At 42.8% G+C, this 13,407-nt stretch overlaps 1 protein-coding gene and 1 long non-coding RNA gene across 6 annotated transcripts in view; one reads left to right on the forward strand and one right to left on the reverse strand.

Annotated features, from left to right (window-relative positions):
- LOC118099903 overlaps positions 1-4,789 on the reverse strand; it is a 29,621-nt gene extending 24,832 nt beyond the window's left edge. For 2 of the 3 annotated variants that reach the window (XR_004694388.2, XR_004694387.2), the window contains exon 1: positions 4,417-4,789. This is a non-coding gene — a long non-coding RNA (uncharacterized LOC118099903). The remainder of the gene's footprint in view (positions 1-4,416) is intronic. The other variant, XR_004694385.2, reaches the window with a different exon arrangement.
- Positions 1-13,407, forward strand: part of LOC118099902 (1-phosphatidylinositol 4,5-bisphosphate phosphodiesterase beta-1) — a 110,502-nt gene that overhangs the window by 24,833 nt on the left and 72,262 nt on the right. For all 3 annotated transcript variants that reach the window (XR_004694384.2, XM_035144699.2, XM_035144698.2), the window contains exon 3: positions 9,054-9,122. Coding sequence is in view for 2 of the 3 variants with exons in the window: in XM_035144699.2 (XP_035000590.2) it covers positions 9,054-9,122 (69 nt within the window). In the remaining variant the exon portion in view is untranslated. The remainder of the gene's footprint in view (positions 1-9,053; positions 9,123-13,407) is intronic.

Consider the following 13,407-nt stretch of genomic DNA (forward strand, 5'->3'; position numbering starts at 1 on the left):
CTGTCATCCCACTCAGTTCTGTTATCTATCAGAGAGGAGTGCACTCCCTCCAGTATCCCTCACTACACTCCATCAGTCACTGCGTTTGAATGTGTGTCTGTGTCTGTGTGTGTGTGTGTGTCTGTGATTTAAATTGGTCCAGCACGCTCCAAGGAAAATGGTGACCAGTGTGAGCTGACGAACCAGTCACATCATCGCTCTCAGTCCCCGAGTGTTTACACTGACTGAGCACAGCAGACACTGCAGATTGATGATAGTGACGACAGTTTGGAGTTTGTGCGTTTATGTGCACAGATGTGTGTGTATATGCCTATAAAGTTATCATTATAAGCGTTTGTGTGTGTGTGAGTGTGAATGTGTGCACTACCGTACTAGATGTGGAGATATTAATCGTTTTTTGATCATCGCGATCCGGACTAGACGATTCTGCATCGATGCAGAGACAGATTCATGTTTTTTGCTACGTTCATTTTTTAGCAACGTCCTGGCGCTGCATAATTATCACCACTGCTGCTTCAGAATCAGGACAGACGCACATTAAAGGTCCAGTCGTCTTTTACTGTGTCAGTTTCCTGTCTGAGTGTCCTCCCTCCACTCTCCCGCTGACATGCGCTCACATTAAATTTTAACAATAAACACCGACACTAATCAGAAGTTATGAGGACCTGGACAGTACTGGCGTTTACTTTGTGTTTGTTGATTCACCTTTCATGAGGCATGTATTTAAACACGAGCGCATTGAAGTACTTCCCGCAGATTATCACACAACACAGAGTTTTTTTTTAACTTCCTTTTTGCAGACGAAGTGGCGCCCCCTTTATCCAGGAACATAAATGTTAATTCGGCAGTTTTTTTGTGTGAGTGATAAGAAACCATCAGAGCAGCAGAATCTGTTTTTGACCAGTGGAGTAATGCGGTAATCAATGCTGCCAAGGCGGGGCCTACCTGATGCAGCACCCAAGTCTAAACTGAATGAATTTCGACTCAATGTGGAGTAACAGTAACCTCTATAGCCACTATACCGTACTATAGAACAAAGATTCCTGCGGCCTTTATCTCTGTGTTGGCTGTTTTGCGAAGCGTGTCCTCTGCTGATAGCCACTATCAGCTCCAACCATGCTTCTCCAATCCTCGGCCTCTGTGTTTTTCTCTACATATCCTTTCCTTCGTCCCTTCACTTCTTCCCTGCTGCCTTTTCTCCTTGTTTCCCTTCATTCCTAGTGACCTCTACTCCCTGTGTCCTCTCCCCCATCTGTCCCATTATGAAAACAGATTACCTACGTCAGGTGAAGCCACATATTTGTTACTCAACTCATGTTTTTTAAGACTTATCTTTATGCATGCTATTCTACAGGCCTGTTACAACACAAATAAAGCATATAGGAATCAGTGTAGCCGTAAATCTAACAAGATAAATTTGTAGACAATCACTGAATCATTAAAATTAAATCTTACATTCTGAAAAATAATCTCTCCACAACTTGCTTCGCTGTTATCCTCACTACATTAACTGCTGTGTTCTCCCTACCTCTATTTTAAAAAGCCTGCACTAAATTGTGGCTGGCTGAGCGGTCTGTGTAGTAATTGCTGTCAAAGGGGACAGACTCTGCTCACTAACAAGCAGTGAGGTTTTACAGTAATGGGACTTGATTTGAAGGTTGCAACACGGGAAGGTTTGTCCCAGTGAACAAGTGACTAAAGGACCAATGAAGTGTTTGTTTACAATGCAGAGTGACTGGATGCACACAAATGATGAGGGAGGGAATAAGACCAAAGCCAGTGCAAAGGAAACCAGAAGGGTTCTTGGAAAGTACCTACTATCTTGCCAGGTTAAAGAGAGTAAAATAAATCCTGGATCCATTTATTTACCCACACAAAAATGTAATGGGTTCTTCCTTGGGTAATGCCTGTAAGACCGTAAATAAAAATGGACGACATGACTGCTCCCCAAAAGTGCAGCCAAAGCATTTTGATTACCTCCTGGTGGCTGGCTGCAGTATAGGTCACAAAGATGGCCCCAAATGCACAAAATGATAGTGTCCATGGTATTTTGGCTTCATGTCTGTCAGTAGGAGGAAGTGGACGTGTATCTTTATATGCAGTCTATCATCATGCCCCTTCCACAAGATTTCATGGAAATCAGTTGAGTAATTTTTGAGTGGTCCTGCTGATAAACCAAGCAAAATTAATTAATTACTGGGTATGCAAGACTGACTTGATCCCAATTTGTGGCAAGATGGTATTAAATATGCACAAATCATCTGTTGCTCTCTACCCAATAATTTACCTGGAGAAGAGTTACATTTTGAAGTAGTTACAGAGGCATTTTTTAAAGCAAAATAAAGCAGAGCTCGACTGGGGCCATGCTGACACCTTAGGAGATTTAAGATGCTGACCGTGTAGTGACAACATCCCTCATTTGTCAGGCTGGAGACCTTTGTTGCACGTCCTCCCCCATCTTTGTCTTCCCTTGATTTCTTATCACCTCTATACTGTCCCTCATCTGATAAAGTGAGAATGACCACATATCACCACAAACTAAATAAACATGCAAAGGTCAATTGAAAATTGTCTGGAAGTGTGAATGGTTGTTGGTCCTGTGATATGCTGGTGACCTGTCCATGGTGTTCCAATGTCAGCTGGGATTGGCTCCAGGCCCCCTGGTACCCTTAAAGCCAAGGATAAGTGGTATTGATAATAAATGGATGGGTGGATGGAGGCCAAATGAACAAACAGGGAAATAACTTCTTATTTCAAAGGAAAGCTTTTTGTAAGATGAAGTGGAAAAAATATACTTCTGGGATGATCATGTCCCACATTTTTACAGTTTAAGTCAGACCTGGAAAGACAAGCGCGGGGACCAGGGGCAAATGTTGCAAGGGACATAAAAACAGAAATTGCAAAAGCACCTAAAACATCTACCCTTATACAGTACATTAAACTCTACAACAGTGTGTCAACCACATTATCATACAAGCTCTCTTGTGACACATCTCCACTTGCATTCGCATTCCTTTAAATGTTAAATGTCTCGGTGACATTTTGAGCAGATTCAGCTGGAGTATTATGCATCACTGCTTTAAGATGCCTGGTGGCAGTCACTGGACCAAGAGAGAAGATGAGTCTGTCAGAGCTTGAGAAAAGCTGGGGACATTTCAGCAGAATTTGCCATTGAACCGACACTGGGGGAAATAATCTGTTTTGCTCCAACATGATGGCAGGTTCTAGAAATGGCTGAGGTGGAGGACTGCGCCCTTGAGAGGATGCTAATTTTGGATAGCAGTAAAGATTTGAGTAACAGGCACATAGCAGGTATGCATTTTGACAGCAGAGTACAATTTGTCAGTTTCAATTCACAAAAACCTGGAGACGCCATGTGAATTTGCAGTCAACAACCATCTATTCTGCCAAAATGCAAAAGGAGAAGAAGTTTGATTTATCGCCTTCACCCATGCACTTTCCGAAAACAAATTTGCAACGGGGGAAATTGATAAATGTATCATGTCATTTCAAGAGACAGTACCTTGGCACAGCAAATCCACACAACCTTGATCTTGTATTTCCCAGTCCCCCTCAAAGTTTCTTAACTGAGGGGAAAATGAAAATGGCCTGGGGGGGGGATGCGAAAAATAGAGATTGTGAATAAAGTTAATTTGAGAAGTTCCTAGAAAGTTACTTGGAGAGATTGCCATGCCTCCACATCTTTTAACATGTTTTTGCACTGTCTGCAGTACTGCTAATGATATCACTCATTGGGATCAGCAAGCAGCCTGATAATTGAATCTCCAAGATTTTCTTCAAGGTTGGCATTTCAGAACAGCGGTACACTCTGTAGTCTTATTTAGATACATTTTTCTTTTTCCCTTAGTTCACATGAGAGTAAGAAAATATAACTATGCGGGAGTATATCCTCTTTGAGTTAATATTATTCACATTGTGGGGAGAAATTCTCCTTTATTGGTTGCTCATGACAGCACTGAATAATTTAAAGATTTAATTTTGGTTTTTTGATGTTGCAGAGGAACAGAGGAACGGGGAGAGAAGTGGATACATGGGACGAGGGGATGGATGAAAACCAGTGAATTAGTAGCTCGGTTTAAATAGACCCTCAGGCAGCCTTGTGGCAATGCCCGACTCTCCAATTGGGATCAGGGCTTTTGTTGCACGCCACAGCTCATTTCTCTCCCACTTTTACTGACACTCTGCGCTTCACACTGTGTAATAGTGTTAAATCCATGGAAATAATTGAAAATATAACATGTACTGTTAGATACCAAGTCATCTGAGGCAACTGGCAACTAGAGAAACCAGAGCCTAAACCCTCAGTGCAAGGTCTTTAGAGGTCGGACACACATTTATCTGCACAAATGCTCATGCAACGTGTACTTTCCTGCTACATACGACCATTCTGCTCACCTTCTCTTTTGTTTGCTGCCTTTTTCACTCGCTCTCTCTTTAGTTCAGCCACTTTAGGTGAGTAGGTTTGTGACTTTATCACTGAGGGGCTGCTAGAGTCGCTCCATAGGAACCCATGAGTGGAGCAGCAGAGTGGATGTGACCCTCAGCCGAGTTCAAGCACAGCTCTCCACGAAGCATTTTCCCCCCGTAACAGTGCGTGTTTCCTGGCAGCCGGGTGTTACTGGAGGGCCACTTACAGGCGCAGGCACAGCACCTGTGCAGCTGGAGCGTGTTTTGTCCACATAAGTAATAGCTCTGTTTATGATTAGGGGGACACATCCATGCCCAGAATCGTCTGACCCTGAGGCAGTGGGCTTTTGAATGCTCCTGTGCATAGAGAACGCAGCAGTGTGATTGGTTATGTAGTGGCTTTATTTAGCCCTGCACAACATAAAACCCATTTCCCCTCCGTTTTATTTTTAACTTGTGTTGCTGCATGCATAGATAGAGTCAATCCTGGCTTCCAAAACAGTTCTGTATTTACAACAGCTTATTTTGGTGCGGGGGGGGAGGGCGTGCAGGGTTTAGTAGGCCACTCTGACATGTTATACCAGTATAGTGTGTGTGAGACCTTGTGACATGAAGCGGCAGCTAGTCAGTTGTCTGGTAAGCAAACCGCCTCTAACTGGCCACGGCCTGATTCAAGACATGGACATGCAGGTAGAAACAAATCATCTCTCCCTTTTTTATTATACAAATTTACAAAATTATACCTCTCTACATTTTTATTATTGTCAAAATGGAGCATTCCTGAAAATTGTATCTGTCAACAACCCGCATGTTTCCCCCACTCTGGCTCTGGTACAATAGATGAGGCAGTCCTCTCTCAAACGCATCTATTGTTGCTTGCCTTTACTTTCTGTGTTCCTTGTCTACATTTCTCAGCCCCCGTGGAGTACACACCCACTTTGAACGCAGGGGTTGGTAGTTGAACAAGCTAACCTGTGGCTGCCAGTCTCCCCCACCACCACTTATTCCTTTCTTCGATGATTCCTTTCATTCAACGTTTCCTTAACCTTCGATCTCCCGTTCCTTTCACCAGCACATCCCTCTTTTGCTTGTACCTTTGTTGTAAAACCAACAGCTGAATTTATTTTACCCCATTGTACTCACAAACCACCTTATAACAGGTTCTTTTTTCCTATTGAGCTGACAAAATGGCATATGTCAGATTTAAAAAAAATACATGAAGCAGAGGCACATTTGACAACAAATGATTCTCAGATCAAGGAGGAATTTCCTGAATTTCCAGATCAACACTGCCCTCCTTACTTGATGCTTGGAAAATGAATGGGTTTAATTTTAAAAGCAAGGCAGCACATTGCAGATGTTGTGCGAAAAGCGACTCCACGGACAAACAGGCAGAGAAAACAGGGCCCGGGGCAGGCGTGGGTTAAGCACGTTCATTAATTTCTGTAGTGCTCTCCCGCCGGCCCTGCTTGCTTCCTGGACGTGCAGTAGATCCTAATAGGCTTTAGCAAAGTGGACAATCCCCACTTGCGGTTCTGATGCACACAGAGAGGGGAAATAAAAGAGGGAAAGACAGAACAGGAGGGACTGTGATCAATAATAAAAGATGACAGACATGAACAGATAAAGAACGTTATATGTCATAGGAAATAAATTAGATAAATACATCAGGAGTAATAATGATGGGACTGCTTGACTGAGAGAAAGTCCTTTAATCAAGTATCTCTGCAGCGTTGGCGATCATAAATCCAAGTCAAGATTAATGAAATGTCATTACCATGAACTTTTATTTACATCGGCACAATGAGTTAGCCAATGCTCAGCATCGCATATGCTGACTCAGTCATTCGGAGGTTACAGTAATGGCTACATGTGTCTCGCCTTAGCCACACACTGTGCAAGCAGCCTGTCAACCACGCAGGCTGTTTGCATTACCTTTAAAGAGGCTCTGTAGGTTAACACTTAACCGATGACGTTGAACGAGCTTCGAGCTGTGTTAACTGTGCGGGGCCAGAGGGCACAGAAAAAAGGGACCACATCAGCGAGCAGCTTCCTGAAGCCCTGCTGCTCCTCCAGGCCCCCATGTGGCGTTCCGTCTCTCTAAAGTTACTTCAAAAGCAGGCATTTGCAGACCCGATGTAGGCGTTGACCTTTGACTCAGAGGCTCTCTCTCTTTGCAAACAGCAACCTTGTGCACTACAGCCATGGAATAGATTGCTTTAATTTCTGCCTCTGCATGAACACAGTGTCTCTGCGTCTACTGTAGCAATATGGCAACAGTTTTATGACCCCTTTCTGCCAATATTTATTACTAATATTTACATTTATGACTGCAATAAGTGCTGATCTCAATTTCCTTTTTATTCCGATTTTCTTGATTTAAAAATGCAATTATCGTCCTCGCACCTCTAAATAAGTTTTCTACTTTCACAGTTAGTCGAATTCAATGAAGACAAAAGCAAACATAGAACAACCCCGAAAACCTTTTTCTGAAATTAAAATAGAAAATAATCTCGGGTGTCCACTAAAGTCAGGGTGTATGTGGGCATGGATTTGTAGATAAGGAGAACATTTTCTGCTGCAATTTTCCAACAGCCACATGGCCTTGAGATTGTCAGATAGCGGCATTTGGAGATTGAGTCAAGCCCCTGCGCTCCTTGTCTCTCCAGATAATGCTGAGTGGACACACAGTTCACTCTGGTTAATTTTCCACATCATGTCCTGGCTCCATCAGAGCGATGGAGAGAGAGATATTCCAGACTGATAAAGGGATGTGGTGACTGAAGGAAGACAGCACGGGCCTCCTGTGCAATTGCATTTGGTATATATTTACTGCTAACGGCATTACTGACTAGTTTGCAAAAAAAAGGATGACAGTCGGTCGATGGATTTGGACAGCATGGATTTATTCTGTATGTGTAGAGGGTGTCCACATAAAAGTGGACAAATACACTAACATACAAAAGCTTGAATAACCACAAGGAGACGTACCACTGGAGTGCAGTAGAAAGGGGACAGGTGAAGTGAGAGACACACCCTTATGAGGAGGGGTCCCCCTGAAAGTGGACATAGGGGTACAGGACTTCATCAAACATTTCACATTGACAATGCAGGCCTATACATGTCTGTAATAACTATACAATGACATACATTTGAATGTATGTTGGATAATGCTGCTGTATAATTTGCATGGTTACATTGGCATGCAAGTTACAGGGAGAGGTATACTGCAGATCGCTGAAAGGAAGTTTGACAAAATCACGATTGGACTTTGATTAAAAGACAAAAATAAAAATATTTCTGTGATTCAGAAAGAAGAAATGAAAGTGGTGAGGCTCTCTGCACATTAATGTCAATACTTCAAGGCAATTGATTTGGATTCTGTCCCACTTTGCATCACTATGTTGTGTTGTGAAATGTTGGGGCTGTGAGATGGAATAAGAAGTACTGACATTGCTTCCCACACTGCTGTGTCAATAATGAATCAACAATGGAGCCAAGGTTTCCATTTGTGTAAAATGCCTTACTTAACTTTTTGGTTCAATCATAATGAAGATATTCATGTTGTTCTCATTTCATTTGACTTCATCAAATGGCCTTGTGAGGTCTCATTGCTATTTGACAACCATGCAAACAGCTGAGCTCGGCCAAGCTGGGGCGAGGTGTTAAAGCGGAGCACCCTGCAGCAGCAGAACATTGTGTACAGTTTTTTTTATTCATTGCCAAAAGTGGTTCCAGTGGCGTGTCACAGATGAGTCTGTCATCTGTCATGAAGCACAATTAGCACCATGTTCTTTCAATACAGTACCTGATTTGATGAGGAAGTGTTCAAAAACTATTTTTCAGTATTTGTGCTGTTGGGAGCAAAGTGCTCATTTTGCCAGATCATGAGGCAACATGGGAATTTTATTACAATAACACTTTTGCAGCGCACATTGTCATTAGCATTGCATCAATCTAAACTGAATGACTCCCACGTGGTGTGCGCTATTGAGGCTAATGTTGTCCCTATACACTTGTAGTCTTTTACACATGCACAACAAACAATGCCTTCAGACACAGGTGGTTTGGTGGTGCTTGTTTGGATAGGGAGAGAGCCACTCCCATGGGCAATGAATGTCTTTCTATTCTAAACTGTCTTTGAAGCCTTGAATTAACACAAGCTGTGTGTCAATTCAGTGGCTGCATCCTTAGGAGGCTGCATTTGAAGACCGACTGTGTCACAGCGGCGTGACTAGGCAGGCTCCTCCAAATGAGAAACGAGAAACGAAGGCTCCAACGGCTGGATCCATCTTGGGGGCGAACGTATCTCGGGATTTATTGTGCTTCTGTGATTAGCTGTTTTTTAACAGGAGGGCCTCAACTTAACTAAACAATTAACATGTTAAGAAACAAAAGGGCTTTAAAACGTCCTTGTCGTGTCTAACTGCAGCTCTGTTGCCAAGTGACATCAGTAATGGCGGGATCAATGAAATCCTCTGCAAACTGTCAGTTAGACCCTCGCAGCCCACGAAGACGGCCACCTTCATGGGCCGCATAGACCGCATCATCAGAAAGTGGCAGCCCCTGAATTAGGACACAGCTTTTATTGACACTAACCGAAATGTGCATCTTCTTTTTTACAGGATACAGACCTACTGGACATATCGTACATAAAAGATGCCCGAAATGGAAAGTGTACCAAATCGCCAAAGGTAAGCTCACAATTTACTTATCTGAGTTGGTTGCCCAGCCTCTGTACTTGTGTATGAATATGAAATCGTACTTATTTAGATGTATGGATTCACAAACAATAGACTCCCCTTGTTTGTCTCTTGAAGCTCTGCAAATCCAATGAACAGCATAATGAAAGAAACGAGGGGGGCACTGGGGCCACTTTGGGTGATGATATGTTTTGCAGGTGTTTATTTTTGCACAAAAATGAAAGGCATGAGTGGGCGGGAGCCCGACCATGAATCAGACACAGTCTGCCGCCATCGAGCCAAGAACTCTGCGGTGGAGAGAAATGAAATTGGTTCAGGTGGTTGTAATGACTGACATTTAACCAATTGATTGACATGGTTTGTGTGCAGTATGTGTGTGTAACTGTTCAGCATGTATGGTTTTTACATACCGATGTGAAGACAAAAGTAAAGCTCCAGTGACTCTCAAGAATGAATACAAACCCACACAGTAACAGTACATGGATTATTTCCCAAGAAAATACACCAGTGCAGGGTTTCCAAATTGCGATTTCACAGCTAATTAAAATGTTGGTGATTGTGAGCGATGAACAAAGAATTTGTAAACGCTTTTTTTTTTCTATCTGGAACACTAACTGTCAAGGAATTTTGCACGTTCTGGTACAATTACAAAAACAAATCCTTTTCTCACATTTAATTTCCCATGATTATTATTATAATAATCTGCATTCGTATAATACAGCCCCACATAATATTTTTTTATATAGCGTGTGGACCCAGTCAATCTTGTGATGTTGCTACAGCAGCAGTCAGTTTGACTAGGTGCCGCAGGAGAAGCAGGTGGGGCTCGCGCACTGCTGCTCTATCTGGGGAGTGAGTAATGATGGAATGAGCACAATAACACTGAGAGGATTCATGCATTTCTAAACAGCTTTGCAGAGTGATGCTACCCAGGGAGGAGACATGGCCACGTGACAGGTAAGATGGTCGAAGCATTGGAAATCCATTACTGGGAGATGGAACGGTGATGCACCCTGGGCATTGTAATGGGAGCACCAGTGAGACACAGTGTCTGAGGAGTTGATGAGATGAGGAGAAGCGGGGAAGGAGGGAAGGCGTGGGGGTTGCAGACAATGTGGAGAGGAGAGGAAAGAAAGCAGAGAGAGATGAGAAGGAAAAGGCAAGGAGAGGTGTTTCTTTTGCAGGACTGCACGAGGTGAGAAAAGGATGAGAGGAATGAAAGGACAGAGATAAAACGTGAGGTCAAAGTAAGATGTCAGGTGGGAAGCACAGATTATAGCAGGCGTTTGTAGCTTGAAGTGGACAGCACTTTTGAAGGCTTCCTCCTCAAGCATTTCTCCTTCACATGCCTAAAGGAACTTGTCTGAATGGTGAAGGTTTTGCACAGATCACTGCACTTGTTAACTTTAGCTTTATAGAAATGCAGAAAGGCTGAAACATTTTTGCAGAATTCTTCATCTGCCATTCAACCATTCATACATCGATCACACACTGCGCAACACACGGTGGCAATTTTAGGTTCAGTATCTTGCCCAACTGGGATCGAACCGCCGACTCTTCTGGTTGGTGGACAACCTGCTCTCCTGAGCCATAGCCGCCCCGTTGAAACTGTTGAAAAACATAATACTAATTTAAACAATAAAATTTCAAAAAAACAACTGTTTTGGTTTGTGCCATGTACAGTAAGTGTACTGTAAGTGCTTTAAAACACACAATAATGTGTATATCATGGTAAAGTAGCATTTAAAGCAGCCTGATTAAAAGTGGTGAAAATCAATGAAAATGATCAATATTAGGTTGGATCAGTTTACTCTGTTCAGGGTTGCATCTAAGTACATGACAGGGTAACATAAGGAGGAAGCAGCAGATCCAAAGACAAATTCACTTTTTCTACCAAAGTTCAAACTTCGACTCTGCATGTGGAACCACTTTTATTTATATTTATAAGCCCTTGACTGTTTAAAGCTTGTACTGCTCCCTCTGCTCTTACCCGAGGGCTCTCAGCAGCTTTAATTCATTCAAGCAAGTTAAGGAAAACCAACACACTTGCCAAGATGAGATGAGATGGTGGACCCGCAATGACATCTTGTTAAAAAGCTTCAGAAGTGCTTTCGCTGTGCCACTCAAGAGTCCTGCGTCTCGGGCCAAGTAATGTCGTCCTCCTCGGATTGAGATGCGCTCCAGATGAAAAGGCTGGTTTGACTGGCCTCTGCAGCTCGAGTTACTTCATATTGTCTTTGAGTGGTATTAGAATTTGTGTTTTGAGCGTCATTGAGAGTTGGAGCACGCCGCTGTGCTCCGAATCTGGCTCAGTGCAGCGTGTGGGGGCGGTTCGTCTGACCTGTGATGAACTCACGCCACCCTGCCCACAGGCTCCAGCTACCCAGTTATGATTCATACATTTTCCCTGTAAGGACACACAGATACACACAAAACACAAATACTTTTCTTCGAGAGCAATGGTCATGACTATGTGCACATTGAGCACATAATTTGTGCACACCGCATAGATGCAAATCCCCCACGGAGACTTTAACACACATACGCTGCTGAGGATGACAAAGCACAACATGAGCAGAGCCCTTTGTTCTAGACTGCTCAGGCAAATGTTGCTAATTAGCATGTGTCCACCCCATCATCGTTCAGGCTGATTAGACTGGCCACCTTCGTTTTGACCGGTGGCTCCAGCAACAGATCCCACACCCTCAGGTCTGTTGTGCAAAGTGCAGCGCTAATAATCATCCTCTTCATATGTCCACGAATAGCTGGACAGTTTTCCATATTCAAAGCAGAGAAAAAGGGATGTAGAATCTACAAAACATGTTGCTACCTAATCTCTGATGCACTCTGGTAACCAGGAAGTGTCTATTTGGCACCGGTGTCTGTTTTCAGGGGGATGAACATGGATTTGTTTTTTTCTTTTCTCTATTTTTCATTTAGAATATTTAGTATTTAGTTATTCATCATTAATTGTTCGAAAAAGCCAATATCACTTATTGAAATGCGAGTTTCCAGACAAAATACAATGACACCTTCCTGATTTTAAATACTTAACAATCAAAACCTAATAAATATTCCACTGATTTATGCTGATATGCTTCACCTCAATACTTGTAAAATTAAGTCTGAAATAACGAAAGATACTTTAAAACCTGGATCGAATATGATGCCAAACAGTTCCTAATCTAGAATCATTTCATTTGATGCAAAAAAAACATAATTTAACTGCAAAATGTATTGTTCATTTAATACGGTAGTGGCAGCAAGTGTACTTTGTACACTCCCTGGGAATGGAACTGTAGAAAAAGGCACCCAGAAGGCAGACCTTAAACTTTAATCAACAGTTGATGTTCTTTTAAATACACTTAAATAAGTGTACTGTTTTACATGTGTTAAAGCCCCTGGCTCCTGTAGCCGGCCCCACTGTTCCAAACCAACCTTTAATATTGTCTCTTAAATCAGCCGATTAGCTTGTTCCTGCACAGCATGTTCCCTCTGCTCTCCACCAACCAAACAGCTAAAACCAACAACATCTCGGCCCTTTTTGCAGAGCGACTAACATATACAGCACTGTTCAGATACCCTCCAGAGCATCACTCTGCCTCTCCACACACTGCGAAGGGCATAATTTAAGGCTATCTATCTGTCTGTCTGCTTCTCCGTCAGAAATTGTTCTTAGCAGAGCGGGTAAGAGGAAAATGTAATCAGCATCTCATCATGTTGCTTACAGGAGGTGTCTGACGGACAAATTGTCTGTGTCTCTCAGACTGCCAAACGGATATATGTCTGTGAAATGCCCTGCGTCTGCACACTGCCTGTCTTGTTCAGGCTGTAATACACATCTTGAATTGAAAAATGATCCAGTGTTGTGTACAGCAGACTTCATTCTCTAATCATTTCATTTTTTTAATATTAGAAATAAGACATCAAGCACAGCTGCTGGTTACACTGTAGGAGGGCAGACTGCGGTAACGTAATCCAGTCCGGCTCTAACATGTGCCGCTGATTATGTTGTTGTGTTTGTTAAACAAGACACGAGGAATACATAGTTTATCCATCCCTTGATGCTTGACCGAGTGAAGTGGCTGTACAGATTTCACATGGTCACTCACAGTTGTAGTATCGCTGAATTTCTCACATTCACCTGTTTGTGCGCTCGTAGAGGCTTTCACAAAAGGTTTCATCTCAATCTGTCGAGACGGGAGAAAACTGATTTCTGGAGTGTCGTCCCAGAGGATGGTTTACAAAGGTAGACTGTCTGGACAGATTCAGACAC

This window comes from Hippoglossus stenolepis, chromosome 20 (assembly GCF_022539355.2).
Source record: "Hippoglossus stenolepis isolate QCI-W04-F060 chromosome 20, HSTE1.2, whole genome shotgun sequence".
In the NCBI taxonomy this organism is placed as follows: Eukaryota; Metazoa; Chordata; class Actinopteri; order Pleuronectiformes; family Pleuronectidae; genus Hippoglossus; species Hippoglossus stenolepis.